At 33.3% G+C, this 26,688-nt stretch overlaps 2 protein-coding genes and 1 long non-coding RNA gene across 4 annotated transcripts in view; 1 reads left to right on the top strand and 2 right to left on the bottom strand.

The window, feature by feature from the left end:
• LOC135847000 (uncharacterized) overlaps positions 1 to 12,960 on the top strand; it is a 537,248-nt gene extending 524,288 nt beyond the window's left edge. The window contains exons 12-13 of the mRNA XM_065366376.1: positions 3,909 to 4,157; positions 10,411 to 12,960. Coding sequence (XP_065222448.1) covers positions 3,909 to 4,157; positions 10,411 to 10,553 — 392 coding nt within the window. The 3' untranslated portion in view covers positions 10,554 to 12,960. The remainder of the gene's footprint in view (positions 1 to 3,908; positions 4,158 to 10,410) is intronic.
• Positions 12,961 to 14,038: 1,078 nt separating this feature from the next.
• On the bottom strand, positions 14,039 to 17,990 carry LOC135847006 (uncharacterized). Of its 2 annotated transcripts, none has more exons than XR_010559064.1 (6): positions 17,783 to 17,990; positions 17,289 to 17,395; positions 17,101 to 17,189; positions 16,873 to 16,982; positions 16,383 to 16,509; positions 14,039 to 14,407 (listed from the first exon to the last, which is right to left on the bottom strand). It is a non-coding gene; the product is annotated as an uncharacterized LOC135847006 (long non-coding RNA). The 2 variants fall into 2 exon arrangements; XR_010559063.1 differs by having other exon boundaries at positions 14,040 to 14,407; positions 17,276 to 17,395.
• Positions 17,991 to 22,374: 4,384 nt separating this feature from the next.
• LOC135847290 (uncharacterized) lies at positions 22,375 to 24,114 on the bottom strand. The gene is made up of 4 exons (XM_065366756.1): positions 23,800 to 24,114; positions 23,500 to 23,667; positions 22,903 to 23,386; positions 22,375 to 22,755 (listed from the first exon to the last, which is right to left on the bottom strand). Exons 1-4 carry the CDS (start codon positions 23,890 to 23,892, stop codon positions 22,745 to 22,747), a joined length of 756 nt encoding a protein of 251 aa, XP_065222828.1. The 5' UTR covers positions 23,893 to 24,114; the 3' UTR covers positions 22,375 to 22,744.
• Positions 24,115 to 26,688: the final 2,574 nt, after the last annotated feature.

Raw genomic sequence — 26,688 nt, 5'->3', positions numbered from 1 at the left:
GCAAATACATCGATCCTGAGTGTACACGACAACAAATTTGACTTGAAATTTTTCAGTATTTTATTGGCCTATAAAAAATTTAGAAACATCAAAAATTTTTATGCTGTTTAAGCTTTCTTTTGGTGTCTTAACTTTCTCAAAATTCAAATTACTTCAACTCCATTTTCAAAAATTTTCTTCAAAATTTAGCCTAAAAATCTGATTATTTTTTTCAAAACATAGATTTTTTTAATATTAGACTGAATCTGCAAATAAAATTTCAATAAGTGATTTAGAACAGAAATTATACCAATTTTAATCTTTTGTTCACTTTTCTGCATATATGCCAAGCATAGTTGACATGTCTGGTCGCTAGCAAATATATATATATATAAAAAAACTGCATACTTTCTAATGATAATTTTTTATGAACTTTTTGTTGCTTCTGTGCAATTTAATGGTCATTTTTATCAATTTTTTTCATCAGTCTTCTCGTATTCGTCCACTTACAGTTTTTTTATTTGTCAAGGTTAATCGACAGTTTTTTCCTTTTTTAATCCTGAGTACTACTTGTACTTAAATCTGAGTTTTGGTTCCTTTTTTTTTAACAATAGGTTTGTTCAGTTTTATTTTAATAATCATGCTCTGGCTCTTGAATTTTGAATTGATTAGAGGTTTTAAAATTGAGGAATTTGATATGGTTTTAGTTTCAGTTAAGTTTCCAAGGTTTTCATCAACTTTTTTCTAAAATCAAAAATAAGTTGATCAATGGTAGAATTAAATGTAAAAATACAGATATTTCATTTTTTGACATAATAGGTGTTGGTGTACCTTGCGCATGAAATTCAGTGAATAAAATTATATTTTGTATTACTTATACAGTATTTTATTTTTTGCATGAAATTGTATTTTGTACGCATAAAATATGGCTGTATTAATACAGAAGTAAAATACCCCACATCTCTGGTTAGAATTTGATGTTTTCATGTTTACCAGTTTCAATTTTAGTTTCAGTTTCACTGTTTCAGTTTCAGTTTTATTTCCTGTAATAAAGATTTAAAAATTAATTTAAGATTCAAAATTCTCAATTCTACGCAAAACCCAGTTTTTTCATTGAGAGCGCTAGGTGCTTACAAAATTGGTCTCTCCAATGTTCCTATTTGTCGACTAGCGCTCTCTATACTTCAAACTAAATGAAACCACTAGGCCAAAAATGTAAGGTGATACCAATATTGTTTGTTTACTATTTTCTTGGAAAGTTTCTCTGCCAGACCTAGTCAGTTTGTTGTTGACTGTCAAGGTGTGAACATCTCTCATTAGAAAATTGATCTCTTTCGCGTTAATGTTATAATAACTTTTGTTTTATTTATTTCATTTATTTGTGGATATTATTTTCAATGTTTAACTTTTTTATTCTCAATGTGATATGATTTTATGCGTGCAATTTAAATTACTTATACCTACCTACATATCAATTAGATTTATTCAATGTGAGTGTTTATTAATTATGAGACTGTATTCGAGTTTTCATAAATTGGTAATGTATTTTGCTATTGTTATATTTTAATTTACCCTGTCAGGTGTCACTTTTTTTTTAGATCAGAAATTTTGTTAAGAACTTCTTCTAATGGTATTTAATAATTGGTAACTTGTGATTGTTGATTAAATGAGTAAGATAGTGGTCCAACTTGTTTTTGCATGAGATATAGTGGGCAAAATTTATAGGCTTCATCCAAATTAAGTAATTAGCATGTAAGTAACTATATAATTTTGGTATGCATTTTTTTATCATGCCACCTTCACTTGCTTCTCTCTACACTTGATAATACTTACTCAAGCCCGCAACAATGGTGTTGATGATGATGTTGTAACAGTTTCAACATCGTTTAAAACTTAACTGTTGGTAATTGGTATCACCAAATGAAACCGAAACCTGTTAGTTGTTACAATCAGTTTTTATAGAACGATTATTTCAGTATCGCTTATGCATCGGTGAATAAATCCTTATTTGTTGTATGAATCTATGAATGGTTGCGCACGCTTATATTATGAGCATAGTGTGTGTCTGTATCCAAAAGCAATACCAACAGCAACAGTTTTATTCGAACGTAGAACGCGGAGTGGCTGAACTCTAGCAGTGAAATCGAAAAGGCATGAAAAGGTGAACAACAAACCTCCGATACGTGATAATAATTTTATTATCACTGATAACTACTGATGAATGTTAAAAAATAAAGTAAATCTATAATCGGAACCATTTATTTCTGAATGAAACAATGTTGTGATTGGTTGTCGACGTTTGTTGTTCACCTTTTCGTTACCTACTCAACAATATGCACACTAGCGCTCCATACCTATTCTACGTCCCAATTAACGACATTGTTTCAAATAAAATGGTTAGAAAGCAATGTGGATAATACGCTGATAAGAAAAACCTGTTACCAACAGTATTGTTAACAGTTTTTGGCAATGTTGTTGTAATAGTTAACACCATTGTTCCAGGATTTAGTACTTACTAAAGCCCGGAACAATGTTGTTAGTTGTTACGACGACATCGCTTAGAAGATGTTAACAATACTGTTAGTAACAGGGTTTTCTTATCAGGAATTACTGACATCACTTTCTAAAAGTTTATTTGAAGCAATGTCATTAGTATCGCTTTTGGTATCGCTATTGCTATCGCTTTTGGATACTGACTCACACACACCGTGCTCATACATGCTGAGTACTGTTAAGAATGTCAGTGTACCTGTTGTAGGTCATTAGGGAAGGGAGGGACACCGAACTTATTGGAAAGTGTGCGCGACCATTCATGCATTCATATAACAGATAAGGATTTCATGGCGATGAGAAAGCGTTACTAAGATAATCATTTTATAAAAAGTGATTGTAACAACTAACAGGTTTGGGTTTCAGTTGGCAATACCAAATACTAACAGGTATTGCTTTTAAGCGATGTGATAGTTTTTATAACTACATCACTAACGACATCATTCCGGGATTTAGTACTTACCTATCATTCAGTAATTAATTTAGTGATTTTATTATCTTCAATGTTGGAATGGTGGCTGAATCAATGAATCATTGAAACTTTTTAACAACAAAATTCAGATTATTTATTAGATTCTCAATCATCTTGAGGGTTAATTGTGGTCTTATTCACTTTTGTGCAAGATACAGTGATCAAAATTTACAGGCTTCATTCAAATTATGTAATTAGTGTGCGACTATAAATAAGTTTGGCATTCATTTTTTTGTGGTGCCATCTTCACTGGTTTCCCTCTTCACTTACTTAATGAGTTAATTTTGTGACTTTATCATCCTTTTTGGACAATCTGAAATTTGGAATACATATTATTGATTAGATTCTCAAACATGTTGAGGATTTATTTCTTATTTTTTCAGAAGTAAGTATTTTTTGGTATGGTGTTCAATGTTGGTTGCATAAAGTTTGTTACCTATTTGCAAAGCACTTTAGTAGTTTTTTTTTGGTATGATCTCCAGTATTAAACTTAGTTACCAGTTTGAGTTTAAATATCTTTTTAATCAAAGACATCATGGTTTCAGTAGTTGATTCAGAAATTTGTTAATATGTTACTTAGGTAATCAAAATTTCTTCTTGAATTAGATTTCATGTTCTGAAGTTTCAGTAGTTCAATTCATTGATTTTCATTTTCTTTAACGTTGGAAATTAAATGATTCATTTCATAAGTTTACTGTTCTGTATTATCAATTTTTTTTTTATTTAAAAATTCATTTTATGTACTTACTAATCTGTGAAATTTTAAGTCTTTGTCGATCCCTTTTCTAGGAAATGATTTCTAATTTTCATTTTTAGTTCTTGTATGTAATTACCTAAGTTGATTTTTTGTCTGTATCTTTTTGATTTTGTTTTTCTCGAGACTAATGCTATCTGTTTCTATTTGCAGGTTATTCGTGCCACGGAGACTGGATCGACAGCAACGGCACCAGCTATTTAATAGCGATACCGTTGAGCGAAGTATCCGCACCAACGGATAAATACTGTTTTGTAATATACAATTTACCAGAAACGTCAACCTTCGATGGATCCCGCCGAGGGCGTCGTTTGCAGCTGTATTCGTTAACCAAATCATGCAGAAGGGATCTGCATCAAGATAGTAGTGATCAACAATTGATGTTCAATATTACACATCATGGTAAGTTTTTCTTTACTTCTGGTACTTTATTATATTGGCTAAAGGTGGTGGTTATCTAATTGAAGCATACGTTTCCAAAAGGAAACGCACCAAGTCCAAAAAAATATTGCTGAAAAATTCATGGTAGGTACTTAGTACAATTTGGAAACGTAGAAATAGCCCAAACTGGCTGATTTTTTGATATACTGTAGCCAAGACCCTTGGGCACAACATATCAAAAAATCAGCCATTTTGGGCTGCAACTTTATGCTAGATGGCCTTGCAACCTCAGAATCTTTGAAAATGGACTTAGTGCAGTTTGAAAACGTATGCTTCAATTAGTTATCTCGTCTTTGGTGTTGGTTCTTTCTTTATTTTGTAAGCTAGTTTGGGATGTCTGTCTCACTCCTTCCTCTCTCCTTTCATTAGTTGTGAGATTCTCCAAAAATTGCTTCGAAAGCTGTTTTTAATTAATTTATTTCTTTTGGTGTAACACCGAGAGTATCGAAAGAATTAATTACAAATGAGCTGAGGTATTAGACTCGTGCTTCGGATTAGTATTGCTAAATAAGACGGAAACGATCTTATGAGAACGATTGTAAGAAATAGTAGAAAAAAGGAACAAGACGAGGTGTGAGGTAGAAGAGTATTAAAGTTATTAATGGAATTTTTTGGCCTTTTTTTCACGCTCAACATTTGAAAATAGTAAACTTTTAAATCAAATTAGCGACCGATAAATCGAATCGGGTCGAGAAATGTCTTTTAAAAGCGACGCGGCGGATAGAGCGTGTGCGTGTTACACGATATGGTACCTCACTACCTTTTTTTTTTTTTTCGCCATTCGCAATTTGCTATTCGCTGTTCCCCAAAGGGTTAATAAATTATTTTAATACTTTGTGTGGGTAGGTCCCCTCTCCTCCTCAATTCGTCAGATAGGGCTATGGCTGGACAGAATGAAAATATTGTGAACGATACCAGACAAAGAAAAATATACGTCTGTATCACGAATACCTTAGGTACTTTGGACTATTGAGGAAACGACATAAGTCGATCAGAGCTACCCTACCTACTCCCACGTAGGTAATATTAGTAAATTGCTATAGTGTTGTAAATTTTTTGGCTGTCTGGAAAGTTGCTCGGTAGTAATTCGTGTATTGTATAGTACGAGAGTATAATATAAGTGGCAAATACATAACACAACGAGTGTGTCAGGCAACACGTACTGCACTATACATTACAATTACTACACGATACATAACCTAACCTGAACGAAATGGCAGACAGGTATATAGGCAGAGGTACGAGAGACGAGGTTTTCGAAATCAATTTGCAATTTATAGAATTGCTACGGTTGCTTTGGGTTCGAGTAGAATATCGCGATATGAATTTTTACCCGATATTTTACTACTACCTAAACCAAATCGAACGGAAGCGTTTGCGTGTGCTGTGTGTGCCCTGAGCCACCGAGCAGCCGAGCTATTGTCTGGGGAATTACGAGCGTGCCTTGGCTGGTATTCGCCTTCATGCCCCTATCAGCTGAACCTGAATTAATGATTTTTCAAATTTAAAAATAGCCAGACGGGGGGTTGGAGTGGGGGGGTGATGTTTACTGGTGGCAGGTAATCGATCGAGTTTGAAAATATTGCTGTAGAAGTCTTATAAAATGTAAGGTAATGGAAGGGGTAGTTTCATGAGTTGTTTTTTTGGTGTTCAGATTTTGAGAGAAATTGACAATTACCCCCCCCCTCTCTCTCTTATGAATTTTTCAATGTTTTTATAACTGGGTTGAAATAAATCAAAATATTATTAAATTATTGAAATAAACCTCTTATCTGATTCAAGATAATAAATTCAAAACAATAAAAATTTTGCAAATTCATTCCAAATTCACCAGCATGGGGCATCTCTATTTACACCTGTCTGTCTTTTCATAAACTAAACAACAGATTAGAAATGTTTTACACCGCACAATAGCCGGCAGGTGGTCTTTTATTGATCTAAATAGGTACGTGATTGAGGGGAGGGGGGGGTCGTAAAAATTTTGAAAATTGTTTACAATAGACCAGCAGGAGGTTGTTTTTTTTTCTTTTACAAAGTGGACAGTTTTAAAATTTCATGACAGGTGAAAACGAGGTCTGTGTATTTTATACCTGAGAGAAAGCAGTGTGGTAAACCTATTTGACTTTTTGAGGAGGAGGAGGAGGAGGAGGAGGAGGGGCCAGTACCTGCCTACTTGTATTAGCAACCATCCGCGTTAGTGTGTTCGATCGAGTATTCAGATTGTGTTTTCGCGATTTTAAAAATTTGTTAAGGTTTCTAAATTTTTAATTGGCCATCATTTTTCGCTCGCGTCGCGTGTCCGTTTCATACTTTTTTTGCGGATTTAAAGATACTTCGTGTTTTTTATTTTTAAAAAGTTTTCAAGAAGTAATGTTGTTTGAAATTTTAGATAGTGGTCGCGTCGGTCGCGGTTCTTTGTGCAAATTTTAAAGATTGTAAATTTAAATCGATTCGCGGTTTTAGAAATTTTTCGGTCGCGGTTTTAAGAATTCGTTTGGCGATCGCGGTTGCCCTGAGGCTTGAGCGCATTGTTTGAGTGAGCTGGAAAAATTGGTAAGAGATATCAAAATTCTATTTTAATGCTTTAAGGGAGTGGGCTTTCAATTTCTCACGTTATGATATTTTTTTCTATACTGAATAGTTTTTTTTTTTTGGGTGAGCAGGCGAGCAGGCGAGTAGACCAGTAGACGATTGAAGGAGAGAGGTGAAGTACCTGCACAAAAAGCACATGTTTTCAGGGTTCCAAATCATTATTTTTGCATGCAAATTGTTGAATGTTTTATGTTTGCATGCAAATTATTATAATATTCGGTGTTGGAGAAGTGGTCTAAGAGGGAAACCAGTTTTTTAGGGCACAAACTTTTTTTTTTCTTTCGCTCCCTCATGTTTTTTTGCTTCTCGTTCTTTAGATAGTAGTTGTAAGGTTACTTTTCTAATTTTCACATCCCTTGTGATTTATGTTTTTCCCCTGCTGTGGCTTTTGTCTCTCCTTATTCCTCGTTCTTTTCAACTGCACAACTGATGTCCATTTGTGATTTTTTTTGCAATTTTTTGAGCCAGGGAAATTTTATGGAAGTTGATGGAATTTGAGTGAATTTTTTTTCAAAATTCCTTAGGTACCTACTTAAATAGTTCAGGTTTATTTTTGATATTTCAGTAAGTTCTCAGTTGGCTTTTTTCGTGCAGGTGGCTGCATATTTTTTAAAATATGGGGGCTCAATTTTTTTAATCGTGGGTTTTTTGATTTCTCACTTTCAATTTCTGATTTTTTTCATTTTTTTCACGTGCATATGGCGAGGATTTGGTGGAATGTAACCCCCCCCCTCTTAGCAAAATGTGGATTTTGGGCAACATAATTTTAATTAAATTATGGTATTTTTTCAGTATATTTAATTGTTTGTTTACTGATTCACTTTCTTTCTGAATCACCTTCAATTTTGTTTTGATTTTTTTAATTTTTAATTTTGCAATCGCGAGGCTAAATATTTTTTAAGAAGGCTTTTTTCTGAATCATCTGATTTTTTTCGTACACCTAAAGGTTTTGTGAAGAATTGTGGAACAAATTTTTTCAGCAGGTGGCTACAATTTCCATCACCTCCCTTTCCCCCTCCTCCGAATTTTCAATTTTTCGAAAAAAAAGTAAGTAGAGGGAAATACAGTAAAAGCATGATTTTCTTTGTTCGGAAAGCTCTCAATTTCGGCACGATCCATCAAATTTCAAAATTTTATGAGAAAATTTTACAAAGCCTCAGTAGGAGAACGAGGGATGAAAGGATTGTCACTTCTTCCAGAATTTTTGAAAACTTTCCAATTTTCAAAAATTTCTACAGCTCATTTGCCTAGCTCTTTCTGCTACATATATTCTATTTTTTCTTCGTTGTTTACCTGTTTGGCTTTCGAATTTTGAAACAGATTTTCAAATTTGACTAGTAACCCCGCCCCCTCCTCCACAATTTTTGTCTGAATAAACGTTTCAAATTTTCATTGCTTTCCTTTCTTCTCTTCGTCTCTTATGGTCCATCTGTCTTCAGGGGTGCATCTTCTCCCTTCCCCCGTGTTTGTTTTTGTCCTAATAAACATTTTCAATTTCAATTTCCTCGTTTTCACGTTTAAATTTTTCAAAAAATCTGAAATTAAAATTTTTGAAAACAAAATTCTTGAAAATTTCTCCACTTTTACTTTTTTGCGCAGTGTTCTTTTTATTTCTAATATCAAAATTTTGTAAACTAATTTATCAATTATTTCTTCCAACTCAATTGCTGTTTTCTATTTTTGTTTTGTTGTTCTTCTATTTGGCTTTTGCAAATTTGAAACACGAGTTTTCAAATTTGACTTTACCCCCTTCCCCTTCCAATGTATTTGGCTTTTGAATTTTGAAACAAGTTTTTAATTTCACTTTTGTGACCTCTTCCCCAGTATTCTTTTGAGTTTACCTCCCCACTTCCAATCTATTTGGCTTTTGAAATTTGAAACACTTGTTACCTCCCCTCCCCCATTTCTCAATTTTTGTCTGAATAAAAAGTTTTAAATTTTCATTACTTACCTTTTTTCTCATCGTCTCAAAATAATTTGGTTTTGGTTTGAATTTTCCAAAAATATCTAAAATTTAGATTTTCAAATTTTACTTCAGTACACCACCCCCCCATTCCACCATTTAAATTTTCAAATTTTATTTCAGTACACCACCCCCCCCCCCATTCCACCATTTTTGTCACACGAGTTTTCAAATTTGACTTTACCCCCTTACCCCCCCCAATCTATTTGGCTTTTGAATTTTGAACACTAGTCCTAAATTTTACTTCTGTTACCTCCCCCCTCCCATTCCTCAATTTTTGTCTGAATAAAAAGTTTTAAATTTTCATTACTCACCTTTTTTCTCATCGTCTCAAAATAATTTGATTTTGGTTTGAATTTTTTAAAAATATCTAAAATTTAGATTTTAAAATTTTACTTCAGCACACCCCCACCCCCCAGTCTACCATTTTTGTCACACGAGTTTTCAAATTTGACTCCCCCCCCCCCATCAAATCTATTTGGCTTTTGAATTTCGAAATACGAGTTTTTAATTTCACTTTTGTTACCTTACCTCCACCCCCCTTCCAAGCTATTTGGCTTTTGAATTTTGAACACGATTCTTAAATTTTACTTCAGGTACCCCCCCCCCAATTCCTCAATTTTTGTCTGAATAAAAAGTTTTAAATTTTCATTACTTACCTTTTTTCTCATCGTCTCAAAATAATTTGATTTTGGTTTGAATTTTTCAAAAATCTCTAAAATTTAGATTTTCAAATTTTACTTCAGCACAGCCCCCCCCCCCTCATTCCACCATTTTAGTCTCTATAAACGTTTTAAATTTTCATTACTTACCTTTCTCTCATTTGGTCCATCTGTCTTCTGCATCTTCTCCTTTGCCCTGTGTTTGCGTCCAAATAAGCATTTCATTACTTACCTTTTTCTCCTTTGTTTTTTAAGCATTTTTCTCTAGGATGATTTTTCATATTTTAATTTTTCAATAACTTTTGAACATAAATTTTTGTAAACGAAACGTTTGACTCCATTTTTATTCTTCTGTGCGTTTTTCTGTTTCGCCATTCTTTTGAAAACAGGACAATTTTTCACGTTTAAATTTCTCAAAAACTTCTCAAATTGAAATTTTTGAAATAATTTTTGAAAAAATTTTCAACTTTTGTACCTTTTGTTATTTTTTCTTCGTTGTTTATCTAATTGGCTTTTGAATTTTGAGTAACAGATTTTCAAATTTGACTTTAGCACCCCTCCCTCTTCCATCATTTTTGTCTGAATAAACGTGTTAAATCTCCTTTCCCCTGTGCTGTGTTTGTCCAAATGAATTTTCAAATGTCTTTTGCAACTTCCTCTCCACCATTTTTTTTCTGAATAAGGCTTTCAAATTTTCGTCACTTTCTCCTCGTTGCTAGTTTTGAAATTTTCAAAAACATGTGTGGCCCATCTTGCCTTTTGCATCGCCTCCCTCCCCTTAGTTTCTGTCCAAATAAACGTTCCAAATTATTCATTACTTACCTCCTGCTGCTTCTTCTGCACTTTTTCGTTGGGCATTTTTCTTTTTCATTCTTGCTCCAAACAGCTGATGATTTTTCACGTTTCTCATCAAGCTCTGGCCCTTCTTACCGTTGTTGCTGTTATTTTACCTAATTCTAGCTATTAATTTTTTTCGTTTGTCCGGTTTTTGTTGCAGCTGACTGTGATGGATTAGTAAACGGAGGTAGTTCGCCGTTAAGTAGAAACCATATCTCATTTTTAATGAGCATACTAGTACCTATGCTGGTAATTACGCTGGCTACTGCTGCTCTAAATAAACCCGAACATATTAGCAGATGATGCCAACGCGACGCACTAGCCCTTCGTATTAATTAAAATGGCCAAAGCGCGCGCCCTCTGCGTTTATTTTATTTCATTTTTTTTTCTAATTTTAACTCTTTTTTTTTTACTATTCAATGATTTTTATTACATTCGATACTACATACTACATATTATTGATGGAAAAAGTTGTGTAATATTTTTATGTGTTTTTAATTTTAATTTGATGATTTCGATTTCGAATATTTTTTTTTTTCGTCGATTTATATTCATTATAATACTTACTTTATTATTTATATGATGATAAATACCTGTTGCTTTGACCAACTTTGTCGAGATGACCTGTGATACCCTTTTTCTTTACCAAAAATCAGCGTCATCGAAATGTATTTTCATTTTAAATGTAAACGATTGTGATGTTTAGCTGAATTAATTTGATTTTATCGGTTTGTTACGTCGTGTAATTATTTTATTGTATATAAGTTACGTGTACTTTGGATTATTATTTATCTTGCCTATACTACACATAAGGGTAGTAATTATGATGAATTTTGTAATGTGTGTTTGTGCGATGCCGCCCCGACCCTCTTTACTACACTTTTGGCGGATTGTTTTTTTATTTTTCTTTATGTGACTCATCATTTTACCACGCCTAGTCTTAATTTTTTTTTTCAATGTGGTGCTTTTTAACTTTTTGTTTGTATGTTTCGTCGTCGTTATTTTCTTATGTTTCGTTTTTCGTGTTTGAGGCCTTGCCCAGTAAAATGTTGCATTCCAGGTTTGAAAAAAAAATGGCTAAATTAGGTTCCTAAAAGTCACCAGAGTGCGCAATAGTCAGGATAGGTGAGGTAAAGTGCCAGTAAAATGATGCAAAGGTTGGAATAACTTTTTTTTATGCTTTTTGAAATTTTTCAGTGGCTTTGGAATTTCTTAGAACGTGTGGGAATTTTTCATACATTTTTTTAAAGTCGAGGGGCTTCAGAAATTTGTTTTTGCTAAGATGTTTTGGCTTAGGGAGGAGGGGGGGATAAATTAATTTTTTTTGTAAATTTTATCATTATTTTGGAATCCACTGCAGAGTTTTACTGGCGTTTTACCACATTTTCAAATAAATAGACAGGCATACTTACGTGTTAAAAAGAAGAGTAAATTGATTCATATCTCCAATGATTTCCTTCCTTTGTCGTCGACATACGACGAAATTACTCCTTATTGTCGCGATTTTCTCACTTTCATCCCTCCTCCTCCTTACCCCATTCAATAGAAAAAGCATTTATCTGTTATAATAGAGTAGTTTGTAGCTTACACAGACACAATACACACGCAATTGGCGACATTATACAGATGAAAGGTCTCTTGAATCGTTATGTTTTTTCTTCTCATCCTTAGATTTAGTAATGTTTTTTCTTTTTCTTTGTAATGTTATTAATGCGATGAACGAGATGCAGGGGAGCACGCAAATATTCCTGTGATTTCTTATTGTATTGTGTAAGTTGTATAGGGTGTTATTGTTAAAATTTAGAAGATAAATATTGAGGTCGTTGGACCAAAAAAGAAGAAGAAGAAATTTAAAAGATTTGATTTTCAAATAATTTACGTGTATTGTGGACCCCTGAATATGTGTAGTGTATATGTATTTTTTGAATGTGACCTAGTCGAAAAATTGTTTTTTCCTCCTACTTTAAGAAATTCTTTTCACTTGTTTTTGTTTTTGAAAGACTGATGCGAGTTATTATGAATTTCATTGCATTGTTTCGATCGTCCCATCGTTCTTTTTTGGTTTTAATGAAAGTTACATTTGTTTTTTTTTGTTTTGATGAAAAATTTTCAATTTTTTTGACTTTTATGATTGTTTTTTTTTTTTTGGTTTTGATGAAAAATTTTAATTTTTTTGACTTTTAAAATTTTTTTTTGGTTTTGATGAAGATTTTGACTTTTTTTGACTTTTATCATTTTTTCTTTGTTTTGATGAACATTTAAAAAAATTTTGGCTTTTATGATTGTTTTTTTTTTAGTTTGATGAAAATTTTAAATTTTTCTGACTTTTATGAAATTTTAAGATTTTACTTACCTACCAATTTCTCATTTCTAAAAAAAATCTGAATTTTTTGGTTTTTCTTGTATTTTAATGAATTATGTACTATGGAAAGAATTTTTTTCTACGCTTATTTGTAATATGATTATACGAATTTTAATGGAATAGCTTAGACATATTTTCGATGTTTTTAGATTTGTTTTTTTTTGTTTTTGTTTCAATGTGTTTTTTTTTTTTTTTTTTTTGGTTTTATTAAGATGATGTACGTAGTTTTGTGTAAATTCTGTTTATATGTATCTCTTTTTTCTTTTTTTTTCTAATTTTTCTGTATATTTTGATGGTTGTAAGATAAATGTATGCTTTAAAATGATAAAGAAAATTATTTTCATGAAACGCGTCGTGTTTTTTTGCGAATGGATGCTAGAATTGAAATCTACGACGTCGAAAACCTCGTAATCGACCTGTACGCCTGAAAAAGTCGAATTTCAAATAATTCCCCCATTTTATCGAGAAATGTTTGTCAAAAAAAAACAACAAAACCCCCTTTAAATGGCTGAATATGCAACTTACAATACACCAGGCACCTAAAATTTATCCTGGAGGTCTCGATCAGCTGATCACAAGAACAACCCTCCTAAAAAAAATAAAAATGCCTTCATAGGTATCGAATATGCAACTCAAAATACACCAGGCACTATTAATTTATCCTGGGGGCTTCGATCAGCTGATTTTTCGATCAGCTGATTTCAAGGGCAAGCTTAACCTTAGCGGCGGCCATTTTGGAAGCCATTAGCGTGTGGCGGCCATCTTGGACGCCATTAGCGCGCGGTTAGCGAGCTAGATCAGCTGATTAGCTAAAAAAACATGGTCCTAGCAGATTTTAAGTTAAACTTTCGCACGGCCGCCATTTTGGACGCCATTAGCGCGCGATTAGCGAGCTAGATCAGCTGATTTCGCAAATTAGCGTGGTCCTAGCGGACTTCAGGTTAAAATTTCGCGCGGTGGCCATCTTGGACGCCATTAGCGTGCGATTAGCGAGCTAAATCAGCTGTTTTCGCGAGTTAGCTTGGCTTTAGCCCAAAAACAACACGTAGCCTCCGGGCACGATGCGGACCATCCGGGCTACGATCCGGACAGTCCGGGCATCGATCCGAACCATCCGGGCAACGATCCGAACCGCTTCATAATTCGATAATCGATTTTGTCGATTCGATAATCGATTTTGTCGATTCGATAATCGATTTTGTCGATTCGATAATCGATATTGTTGATTTATTTGAAATCAATTTTAGAAATTCCTACAAAAAAGTACTTATGCAACTCATATAACACATGCTTTTTGGACGATTCTGATTGGCTATTGAACAGCAAATCATGTGGCTAACTTTGTCAAAAATGTGCCAATTTCGTTCTCTGATTAGGCATTTTATTGTTCAGTTGCACTAATTTGTTTACAGATGGCGCTAATATTCGTATTTCATCGCATACGAGTGTTATCACCAAATTAAAGCCAAAAAATGAAGCAAACAACATTGTTCGTAAATTAATCGCTGGAATTCGGCTGAAAATTGATACAAAGTACATAAATAAATTCTAGGCCTGGAACTGTATTTTATTGATTACACTGGCGAGTTGATTAGTTAAAATAACAATTACACAATAAAAGAATGGAATTGAGAATTTGAAACAAACAACAATGTAAGTACCTATCGTTATAAACTATGCACGTAAGTACCATAAAACTACTACAAATTGAGGTTTTTAAGATGTTCTTATCTTCAGGTTCACCTCCTCCGCAGCTGCCAACTCGAAAACGAATGACCCTCAAAAAAATTGATACCTGGCAACAAGAACTTCTGATTAGAATAATAAATATTTTTCAAAACAAATTTTAAAACTGTCAACATAAATTTTAAAAAGTATTAGAACTAAAAAAATTATAGAAAAATTGTAAAATGATGGAAAAAAAAACACTTAAAAGCATTAAAATCCTTAAAAATCATCACAAACAAAGAAATTTCATCAATGTCAGGTAGAATTTACAAATACTACATAAAACAAATCTTACAACCCATTGGAATGGCAAAAAAATTGAAAGCAAGTGCCAAAATCATCAAAAATTGTGAAAAATCAACTGAATGTCTGAAAAAAATAGCATAAAATGCAAAAAACAGCATGAAATTTGAAAGAAGCAAAAGAATTATTAAAATTAACTGAACATTTATGAACATTAAATTCATCAAACATCATAAAAAAGCATAAGATTTGAAAGAAAGCTTAAAATTATGTTCAAGATCTAATAAAATAAATAAAATACCAAAAAAAATCATTTTTAAAGTGTCCAAAACTGAGGACAAAATGGCAAAAGTTGTATAAAAAACTGCAAGAAATCACATTGATGATATGAAAACAATTAAAATCATTTAAGATATTGAAAACTGAGGAAAAAATGACAAAAGTTGCATAAAGTTGTGAAAAAAATGTTGGTAACATTAAAACATTAAAATTATTGAAAAATACAAACACTGCTGAAGTTTCATTAAAATATGGAAAAACTTGCAAAAATGTATAAGGAGAACATTGTTGAAACTACTAAAAAAAAAAGTTTAAAAAATGTCAAGGTCGCCAAATGATAACTAAAAACCAACACAAAACATGAAGAAACATGTATTCACAGTAGTAAAACTTTAAACGCATTTTTCTTGAAATTTTTTTTTTCGCACACTAGGTCCCTTTGGTCAGAGCACATCACATATGAAGAGTGATATTCCAAAACTCGCTTTGTCCATTTTTATCGAAGTTGGGTTTTCAGCAGTACCTGGTAGATGAAGTATTAACTCACATTCCTACATCATCAACCTACCAAAATGAGGTGTTAAACTCACCTAAATAGCCAATTCACTAAAAATTGAAAAAAAAAATAATGTTCCAAAACGCACTTTGTCCATTTTTATTGAACTTTTTTTCTGTAGTATTTAGTGGATGAAATGTATACCTACACTCCTACATCATAAATCCACCCAAATTAAGTGCTAAACTCGCCTAAAAAGCCAATTTATCCCTTTAAAGGGAAACTGTTTTTCCTCTTTCCTGAAAAGTTGTGAAAATGGACAAAGCGAGTTTTGGAATATCACTCTTCATATGGTAAATTTTTTCTAATCATTTTTTCGTAGGACTCGCAAAAAATAAAAACAAAAAAAATGCAGAAAATTGATCGAAATTTGGATGTTGCTTCGAACCTCAGTAAAAACTCATTAACAGTAAAGAAAGATTATTGCATAGAATAATATCAATGAACACACCCAAAAACTAAAATAAGTTTAAACTTTCAACAAACCCAAAAACGTCTAAAGCGCTTAAATCAAAAATTTTCAAGAACTAAGTAGTAAACCTAGTAAAAGTTGGCAGTATTTAGCAAAAGTTGCAAGGGAAAACTCTCAGAAATTATGGAAAATTGGGTACTAATTAAAACCTAATTAAAACTCACAATGACAGAAAAACAAGGTGGAGGGGGAATTAAATTCATGCAAACAAAACCATCAGAAAAGTTCAAACTCACAATACAATAATAGAAAAAAGAACAAGGTGGAGGGGAGAATAATTAAAATTATACAAAACCAAGAGATAAAAAATGTTTATGGGGTAACCAAATTTCATTTGAACAAGAATAGTAGGTAAGAATTCATAAAACTGAAAATAGAATGGTAGATGAGGAAATACATACAATAATGATAAGTACATAAACAAAATACCAGATTTCAAATGGAAAATGATAACTTTTGAAGAATTTTGAAAATTACATACAAAAAACTAACCTCATTCAGATTGAAACACCTTCCATTGATCCCAAAAAAAATAATTCTACCCATTGTGTATGGTAATCACTCCTCACATGAGTTTTAATGGATCTGCCAAGATAGTAATACTCCTACAACCACTGTACTGAAAAAAAAAAGGAAAGATTACAAAGAAATAAATGTGAAAGTAGGTATTAAGACATCAATAGATTTAGATTATTAATTAAATAAAAGTTGATGAAATTTAAATAAGCTAAATAAACACCAAAAAAACTTGTTGAATAAAACATGAAATGTGCTCAAAAATGACCAAAAAGAAAAACTACTGATATAATTAATAAAAGCCATCTAATAACTGCTGAAATTCCAGCATGATTTGAAATACCCAGCTTTTAAAATCCAAGTATTAAAATTGCAGAAAAACAAGAATAATAAAATTATTGCTTAAAAAGTTAGCACATTTAAAATCACTCAAAATTACAAAGAAATAAGGAAATGAGTTACTTACCCTAAAGCTCCATGTTTTGCAACAATCTTTCCCATTTGCTTCACTATGATAAAAAGTATTAGGGCAAGTGCTTAACAAAGCATTTCTAGATCTTCTTGCTCAACAAAAACCTGAAAAATCACCCAAATCAATGAGACAAATGACACACACAAAAAAATGAATGAAATCATCTAGGTACAGATAAACTATGAAAGTAAAAAAATTACTAAGAAATAAGGAGTAACTTACCCCAAAGCTCCAAGTTTTGCAACAAAGCATTCTGGATTTTCTTGTTCAACAAAAACCTGAATTTCTGGATCTTCTTGCTCAACAAAAATCTGAAAAAATCATATAAATCAATGAGCCAAATAACACACCAAAAATGAAATGAGATATAGATGGGTACAGCTAACTTTGAACTTACATGACTTACTTACAGATTTAAATATTCTCAAGACTAAGGGCAAAGCAGATCACTGGGTATGAGATCCTCATAAGTTAAAGCTATTACAGTGAGATACATTCTTGCATAGGAAACTAGAACCTAAAATAAGAAACTAAATCAATACATACTAACTAAACGCAGACTAAAACAGGAAGAGGTGGCCTATGCCCACCCTTCTCATTCTCTTCAACTGAATCAGAAATTAAAATTTGAGGCACCACATTTTAGTATAATGCTATGCTTTGCAGTGTCACCTCACAATTTTTAAATCAAATGAGGTAATTTTAAACTGAACAGGAAAGAGAAATATAGCTGAATAAGCAACATACCAATTACCATAGTAAAATTAAACTCCTTAAAAAAAACATGGTTGCATGATCCCATAAATTAACCATATAGCCTAAGAGTGTAAAAGTTAGCAAGAAAATGTTGAGAAGATTGAAAATCAAACTAATTAAATGAACATGCATTTTGGAAATCACTTACCCTCAGCATGTAGAAAAATCACGTTGTTTGTATTGGTAGATATCACATTTGGAAACATCCACACCATCACACATTTCAATATTCAATAATTGCACAATGGAAACATCTACTTACTGATATTGAGATCTATAATAGAACAATAAAATCAAATAATCAAGGCAAAAGTGAAACACATCTGCACTCCACAAACTGCAGGTGTGAACTAGACAAAATCGGGGAAATATTTTTTGCACGCCGAAATAGGGCGTCATCACGACGAGCATTTTTTCGTTCATAAAAGATGAATGAACGACGAATAAAGATAACGTTGCACGCCAGATGAAGCCCGACAATAAAGTGTTTATGAACGACAACGATTTACTAACGAGATAAGCAGTATTCACGCCGAAATAATTTCATACACGACGAACCATTATCAGTTCAATTACTGTTCGTGTACCGACAACTTTACAGTTGTTTTTGTGTAATATTGTGATGGATTTAACGTACGTAGACGAATTTTATGAAAATAACAGTGATTCAGACGAAGATTTTGCCGAACCAACTGCAAAAAGACAAAAACGTTCACTTCGAGAATGGTCCAAGATGATGGAATTCGAATCATCAGGTTGGTTTTTTTTTCTGCTACAGTAGGTAGGCTTTCTCATTCAACTTCAACTTACCTAGCTCGTAATATTTTTTGCTTCAGAAGAGGCGGAAACTTATGTAAATGATAAAAAGATTTGGAGTAAATCGTCGACAAAGGCCTCGGTAGAAGGTACTAGAATAGATTATCGGTGCGTCGGTGGCAAGTACAGAAATAATGATTGTCCAGCTGGTGTGTATCTGTTATACCATTCCACTAGCATGAAAGTTACTTTGTTTGAAACGGTTTGCGGTCATGGTGACCACGATTCAGATCCACAGAGAGGTTTATCGCTTGAACTCAAAACCTTCGTTAAAGAGAAGTTTGAAGAAGGAATTCAAAAACCCAATGCTATACTTACTGCGATTCGACGAAAAAAACTTCCCGAACCTACCAAACCTAAATTGATCGCGTACTTGAAACGACTACGATACGACAAATATGGGAAGCCAACTATATCAGCTGAAGAGTTACGTACATGGTGTGGCAACAGAACACAAGTACCGAGTGATGAAGATGAACCATTTGTTATCGATCATTTGATATGTGCCGATTCATTAGACATCGATGACCAAGATGTCAGAATTGTAATTTCAACGGTGCGTTTATTGGGTAACCTTAAGAAGTCAGAAATGGTTCAAATAGACGCGACTTATAAGCTGATTTGGCAGGGGTACCCTGTCATGATATTTGGTACAAGTGATAAGAACCAAATTTTCCACCCATTTGGCCTAGCGGTGTGCAAAGATGAGACGACGGAACACTTTGCCTTTATATTTCAAGCTCTCAATAAATATGATCCAAACTGGAAACCAACAATTCTATTGGCCGATGGGAGTGAAGTAGTACCGCACGCCGCCGCGCCGAGCCGCCGCCGCCGCCGTCAAATAATGCGCGCCGTCGCCGCCGATGATTTTCTCAACCACGCCGGCCGCCGCCGCCGATGATTTTCTCAACCACGCCGGCCGCCGCCGCCGCCGATTTTGTGCGGCGGCGTTAATCGGCGTGGCGAATATTTTCAGTCCTTGAGTATAGAAAATTTCAATTTTGATCCACCCAGAAATGAAGTTTTCGGGGATTCAAGTACAAAAAATCTTCAAGAAAGTTTCGCCCTCGTTTTGCTCAAGCTACAACTTTGAACTTCTGTTGTCTGATCTAATTATAGCTGTGGTAAACTGGCCTATGAGGGCCTATAATATTAAAAACCTGTCATTCAAATTCTGAAATTTTGATCTAAAAAAATAAACAAATTTCTAAAAAAACATTGTTTTTTCATCTCTCGAAATACAAATTTTTGAAAGCTTTTGGAAAATTTTTCGATTTTTCTTCTCTGCTTTATAGCGTAAAAATTCAAAAAAATTCAATCATATCAGTTAAAATGACAAAAAGACATGCTTACATTGCTTACCTAGGTATTCTACTTTTACTTTTTTCTAGAAGTAGCCAACATGAAATGTTATTTTTACAAAAATTCAAAAATGTGGTCATTAAAATAATGCAGGATAGAATCTCAAAAATTGTAATATAATATTTTCATATTCTATGGGGAGGGGGGGGGGCAAAAATGAATGAGTGGTATTTTTTTTATAGATGACAAAAGAATTTTCCAAGGAAAGCTCTTTGAAATTTATTTCTGAAAAGTTTCAAATCCATGAAGAAAAATTGTTAGAAATGGAGAGAAAGAAAATGGCAAAAAAAACCGTTCAATTTCTGCAAAATATTGATAAAATTGTTCAAAATGAAAGAAAGAAAAATAGCTTGTAAATGATTGGAAATTTATTAGTTATTCATACGTAGTTGATAAAATGGCATTTTCAAACTGACATTTTTTTCAACGCCTGCTTCATACTTTGAAGAAATAAAAATTTCCAGTAACTTTCTGAAAACTTTCTGCAGTTTCTGCAAGTTTTCAAAATATAAATTTCTGGAAATTTATCATCCTTTGTATTTTTCAACTTTCTGACATTCACCTCAGAGATAAAAAATCTCATTCCTGAAATTTTTGGGATTCTATCCTGCTTCTAAACTTCTAAAAGCACATATAAAATTTTTATGGTCATGAAATTTCCTTTTGATCCTCCTCAGGGTCCAAGAAAAAACTAAAAAAGTAAAAATTTAAAGGTAACATTTTCATTTAAAACTTAAAAGTACAAAAAAATGGGTAATTTTTGTATTCAATTTTGCTCTCGCGCCGAGGGCGCCGCCGCCGCCGACAAATTTGAGGAGATTTAAGACGCCGCCAAAAATTGAATTTTTTGTCGGCGCGCCGCCGGCCGCCGATGAAAAATTACAAAACGCCGCCGCCTACAAAAAGCTCGTCGGCGTGCGGTACTAGAGTGAAGCCATTACAGGAGGGTTTCGTTGTGTCTTTGGTGAGCCAGTAGTCCGCATTATGTGTTTCTTTCACGTCTTGAAGAATTTAGAACCGTATTTCAAGGGACTCAAGAAAGGAAAGGAATGTGTGCAATTGAAGCTAGACATCCATTCCCTGCAAACATGCACCGATGAGACTTCATTCTTAAAAGCAACTGAGCTGTTCTTCCTGAAATGGAGAGGCAAACATGACCGTAAAGTGGACGACTTCCTTCAATACTTTGAAGACCAATGGATTAAAAAACGTATGTATTGGTTCGAAGGAGCTGCTCCAGGATACCCCTCGACGAATAATGGTATTGAGGCAACCAACGCCGTTATCAAAAACGAGCACACGCTACGAGAACGCCTACCAGTGGGTCAATTTTTGAACAACGTCGTCGAATTAGTTGCCAAGTGGTCAAAGGTGCGAAATCCCACATCTCCAAACTGCATTCATTTCAACGAAATTCGTTCGATTCCATTGGCTCAGTGGACCGCTGCCTACCAATGGGCATTAAAAAATGTCAAGGTCCTTCAAACTCCGAACAGTGAACCGAACAGTATTACGTTTTTTGTAAATTCATCGCTCTCTCGTTCTGAGAGACGTCCAAAAACAGTAACAACATACCAGGAATCGTTAAAACAGTGGGACACCTTTGATGAATTTCATCGAGTCCAGTATGGTACTTGGAAGATCAACATAAATAAAGAAACTTTGGAAAAGGAATGTACTTGCCCCCACTACATGAAACACTTGATTTGTAAACACGCTCTGGGAATGCAAATTCGATTGAAATTAGTGAATCCGCCAGCAGCTGCCAAATGTATCCCGTTAGGTCAAAAGAGGAAGAGGGGTCGCCCAACGAAATCAACGAAAGCTTTACTTTTATAAAAACTTTGTACATTTTTTTGTGTAATATTTATATTTTTCAAAATTTTATTTCTGTCGGTGAAATGCCTGTTTTTGATAGAAAAATGTCGTCGGGCATTGCCTTATATAGCAGTTAAAAGCAATAAAATGTCGTGAATTTTTTTATTCGTCGTTTGATACATTATTTTGTCGTTGGAGTACCTTTTATGTCGGGGTAAGCTCTTTATTGTCGGGAATTTCCAATTTAGTCGTGGTAATGACTTTTCTGGCGTGAAAGTGCCTATGCTTGGCGTGCTGACGCCCTTTTTTGTCGTGGTATTAAATCACACCCGACAAAATCACAGCCACAACAAAGCTAACCCTGTTTTATGCCCCACCAATAATCAACTGTGAAGTGAAACACAATTGCACTCCACTAACCACAGGTATAAACTGGCCATATCACAACACAAAATAGAGCAGACCTTGCTTCACACTCCACCAATAAACCTTCAACAGCTGTGTGACAAATTGCCTGATGACCTGTGGGGTAACTCATATGCAACAACTTTTTCAGCAAAGATAAAAAAAAACATGGAACACCAAAAACCAACACCTAAACTTGAGAACAAAAAATTTTGAAAAAAAAACAAACCTACATACAAGAAACTTCAAAAACTGGAAAGAAAGTAAGTAAATGATCAGCTTTACCCAAAACGCTACATGAAATTACACTGTAAATATATTACCAAAAAGAATTGATTTTTCAAAAAAAATTTACTAAGCAGGCATGAAATGAGTTGAAAATGCGTAGTAGCAGTATAAAAAAACTAATAAAAAAATATTAAAAATTACATAAAATCACAATTCAATATATAAAGCACAAATGAAATTACAATAGGTATAATTCAAAGAATACTTTAAAATAAAATGGTCTAAAGTACAAAATATCATTTACAATCCAAACTTATTGAAAGAATAAAAATTGATCAACCAATTTTAGAGAAAAAATTTTATGCTTACAATTACTTTAAAAAAATTCAATTTTAGCCTTTGCTGGTTCCTAATTAATTTCCTGAGGAATGTTATTCCTCTGCCCCAAGAACTTATGATGTGGGTGTTTTTATCAACCTCACCTCCTTGCTGTAACACACAATATTCCAAAACACACAGATAAGTAGGTTAAAGAATGAAGAAAGGAACAGACTGTTGATATAAATTAAAAGAACCTCTGAGAACCAAAGAAAAAACAATACCCATTCAATTTGGCATTTTACAATGTTTACATACCTTTCTCAGCTGCTTTAGTGCGCTCAAACCCTTTGAGGTACTTGAAGGCACTCAAACAGACCAAATCAGCGGCTCGTTTGAGTGAACTGGTTATGGTTCCATTATATTTATCTGCCAAATACATGTCTAGGAAGCTGCAGAAGGTTTCAACATCTTTCTTCTTGGTTGGTAGATGATATGAAGTGCATGTTTGCAGAACTGGTTCAACATATTCTTCAGGGATCAAGGAATGTACCATATATGCAGCACTGGCAAATTCTTCACAGCTCAGGTTTGACTGTTGAAGATCTGCACGGATTTTATCCAATATTGGAGTGCTGACCAGTTTGAGCACAAACACCCATTTCACATACCAATCCATGTCCGTACGTTTGTATAGGCCAGAAAAGAATGCAAACCTCTCCAGGACATGCAATGCTTTGCTGGTTAAACATGCGCGGAGTACTGGATCCAAAGCTTGTTTCAGACTAAGCCCAACAGTGTGCTAAGTAAACACATGAAACTAAACTCGTAGGACATTTTTTGACTTAAATAGGTCTGTAAACTACACACAAGGAAATCTGGTACCTATTTCTGTTATAGGTTACTAGAACTTACTTCTTTGCGAACTGTTTCATTAGCTCCTTGCCTACATACTTTTGCAACTACATCAATAAGCTCTTGCTTATGTGATACACGATCTTTGACCATCTTCTGAATTAAATATCTTATTTTATCGCTATCATTGGAATATGCCTTTAAACGTTCTTCAATGGACTCTTGCGCCTTGAAAATTAACATTAATAAGTATTCTACAGCTAAGAAGTTACATTTCTGCAGTTTAGTGCATAATCAAGGCAATGTTACCAATGAGGCACCTCAATATTCAAAAAAAATTAGAAGTATGAGTACACTTACCAAATCAATTTCAGATTTCACTGATGCACTCTCAATCCTTAAGACATAAAAATGAATTGAGAAAAAGAAACCAAATGTTCTTAATAGAACCATGATTCCCTGTTCTTTTAGATTAGATTGTCTATATGTACTAGACCACTAATTAAGTAAGCATATTATTGTATGCTACAACTATGTTCAGTGAAAATAAATTCTTATTTAAATAAGATTCATCTTCATGTTAATATAGAAGGTATTTACATTTAGTCAAAACATTAATCTGTAGATATAAATTTTATGATACCTAGGTTGGTGAAGTAGAGGAAAGGCGAGTACATAATGTACTTAACTCTATCAGTAGAACTTTCAAAGATATTGATTTTGCGCAGTGATAAGATGTTGATAATTAATTATTAATTTTCTCACTTTTCTGATGGCTTGGTGAAGTTCAATCTGATTAGATCCATACCTGATTGGATCTATGTAAATGTATCTGGACATTTGATCAGACCTCAGTTATTTTAAGGTTTTCATCAGATTAAATACCTATATGAACAATGAGCATGCATTATGTACAAAATATTACTTACCTGAAGTAAAAAATTTAATTAGTACATGCATACCTAACCAGAAAAAAAGTGTAGAACAATCAGGATAAATAAAGCACCACATTCTTAAGTCAAGCAGTCACTTAAAATGATTACTGAATAAATGTAATGTACCAATTAAGGTGCACCGGGGCAAGTCAGAATTATTTTTCACAATTTCAACTTTGACCAGCTGTTACTCCCCTTCTAATGAACCAATATGGATGAAATTTATTATGTAGGTTCCCATAAGAGTTCTTAACCTATGGTAAAAATTTGAGCGCGATTAACACAGAAGCTTTCGCTCAGTGGAATAAAATATAAACTGTCCTGACTTACCCCAATTGGGGGAAGTCAGAACAGGCTAAACTTTGCAGAGGCGTAGATCACAAACCGAGCGTCCTAGAAAAATTGCATGAAAACAAAATTGTAGAGAATTTAATTCTCTTTGAGATTACTCTCATCAGATTTTCACTAGGACGCACGGTTCGTCCGCTATATGCGAAAAACTAAGAAATAGAAAGTCTGTATTTTAGACCAAATTCAAAATAAGTTCAAAACAACAACAAAATACAATTGAACCAAAGACATCTAAAATGAAACTGAATTGCGAAAATTTTTATGCCGTGATGAAGTAGGGGTAGTACCCTCAAGTCACCTTTAGTGGCACTTCGCCAGATATAAACCTCTAGGCGCTAGAGCAAGTTTTCTAACTTACCCCGAATTCCAACTTACCCCGGTGCACCTTACAACAAAATGCATACTGAATAAGTACTTAATAGGAAAACCAATTACATACAACGAAATGCACAGAGAAAAAATGGACAAAACAAAACATGAATATTGAAAATGCTGAAATTTGCAACAGAAAAAAAGGAAGCAAATTAATCACATGTGACAAACTTTCAGTAAAATAATGTAAACCATCAAAAAACAGTGAAAAATAAAATTCGGCAAAAATGCGAGGAAAAGTTGTTGGAACCTGAATAACCAAAGTGAAAACGCCAATATATATGCCTAAGAATCATGAAAAATTGATAAAATTTCAAGAAAATTTTAAAAAATGCAGGAAACATTGTTTAAATTACTTTGGAAAGTAAATAAAGCACCAAAACTGATGAAATACCTATAAATTTTCAACTTTAAGTGTTGAAAAATATTGAAAAATTACCAAAAAATAGAATTTTCAAAAAAATTTACTGAGCATGCATGAAAATTTTGAGGAAACACGTTATAATAGGTACAAAAACATTAGAAGAAAAGTGAAATTTGCAAAAAGTGTTGAAAACATCTTAAATGACATAAAATTGTAAGAGTAGGAAGTATATGCCTTTAAGCCACTGCTAATATTAGTCAATATAAGTATACTCGTATGTCAACCCTTTACCAATCTGGTAACAATAGGCGTGGTCAAGGTGCTAATTTGGCTAGCTAGCCAAATTGGCTAAGTACTACAACCTGAAAATGAAAAACCAGTGAGATAAGTAAACAAAATACCAGTGATTTTAAAATGGAAAATAAAACTTCTGAAGTTTGAAGAATTTTCAAAATTACAAGAAACTTGCCTCACTCAGATTGAAACAAAACACCTTCCTTTGATCCTAGAAAAATAATTCTACCCATTGTGTATGGAAATCACTCCCCACATGTTTTTTGATGGATCTGCCAAGATAGTAAAACTCCTACAACCCATGTACTGGGAAAAAAAAGGAAAATAAAGATTACAAAAAGGAATAAATGTGAAAGTAGGTATTAAATTAAGGCATCACTAGATTATTAATTATATGAGAGTTGATGAAATTTTTGCTGAAATGTGCTGAGAATTGACCAAAAAGAAAAACCATTGAAATGATTAAAAACCATCTAAGAAGGTAACTACATATAACTGAAGTTAAAGCATGATTTGCACCAAGCAGCTTTTCCCTGAAATAATCAAAACCCATTTAATAACTGCTAGAATTAGAACATAATTTGCACCAAGCAGCTTTTAAACTCCCAAGTATTAAAATTACAGAAAAACAAGAATAATAAAATTGCTTAAAAAATTAGCACATTTAAAATCACTCAAAATTACCAAGAAACAAGGAAATGAGTTACTTACCCTGAGGCCTGAAGCTCCAAGTTTAGCAACAGTCTTTCACATTTGCTTCACTACAATAAAAAGTAGGGAAACTCCTTGAGCATTTCTAGATCTTCTTGATTAACATTAACAAAAACCTGAAAAATCACATAATCAATGAGACAAATGACACAAAAAAATGAAAGGAAATCATTTGGGTACAAATAAACTTTGAAGTTGAAAAAAGTCATGAAGGAATGTGTA

This window comes from Planococcus citri, chromosome 5 (assembly GCF_950023065.1).
Source record: "Planococcus citri chromosome 5, ihPlaCitr1.1, whole genome shotgun sequence".
In the NCBI taxonomy this organism is placed as follows: domain Eukaryota; kingdom Metazoa; phylum Arthropoda; class Insecta; order Hemiptera; family Pseudococcidae; genus Planococcus; species Planococcus citri.
This window is presented reverse-complemented; position numbering and strand designations above follow the sequence as displayed.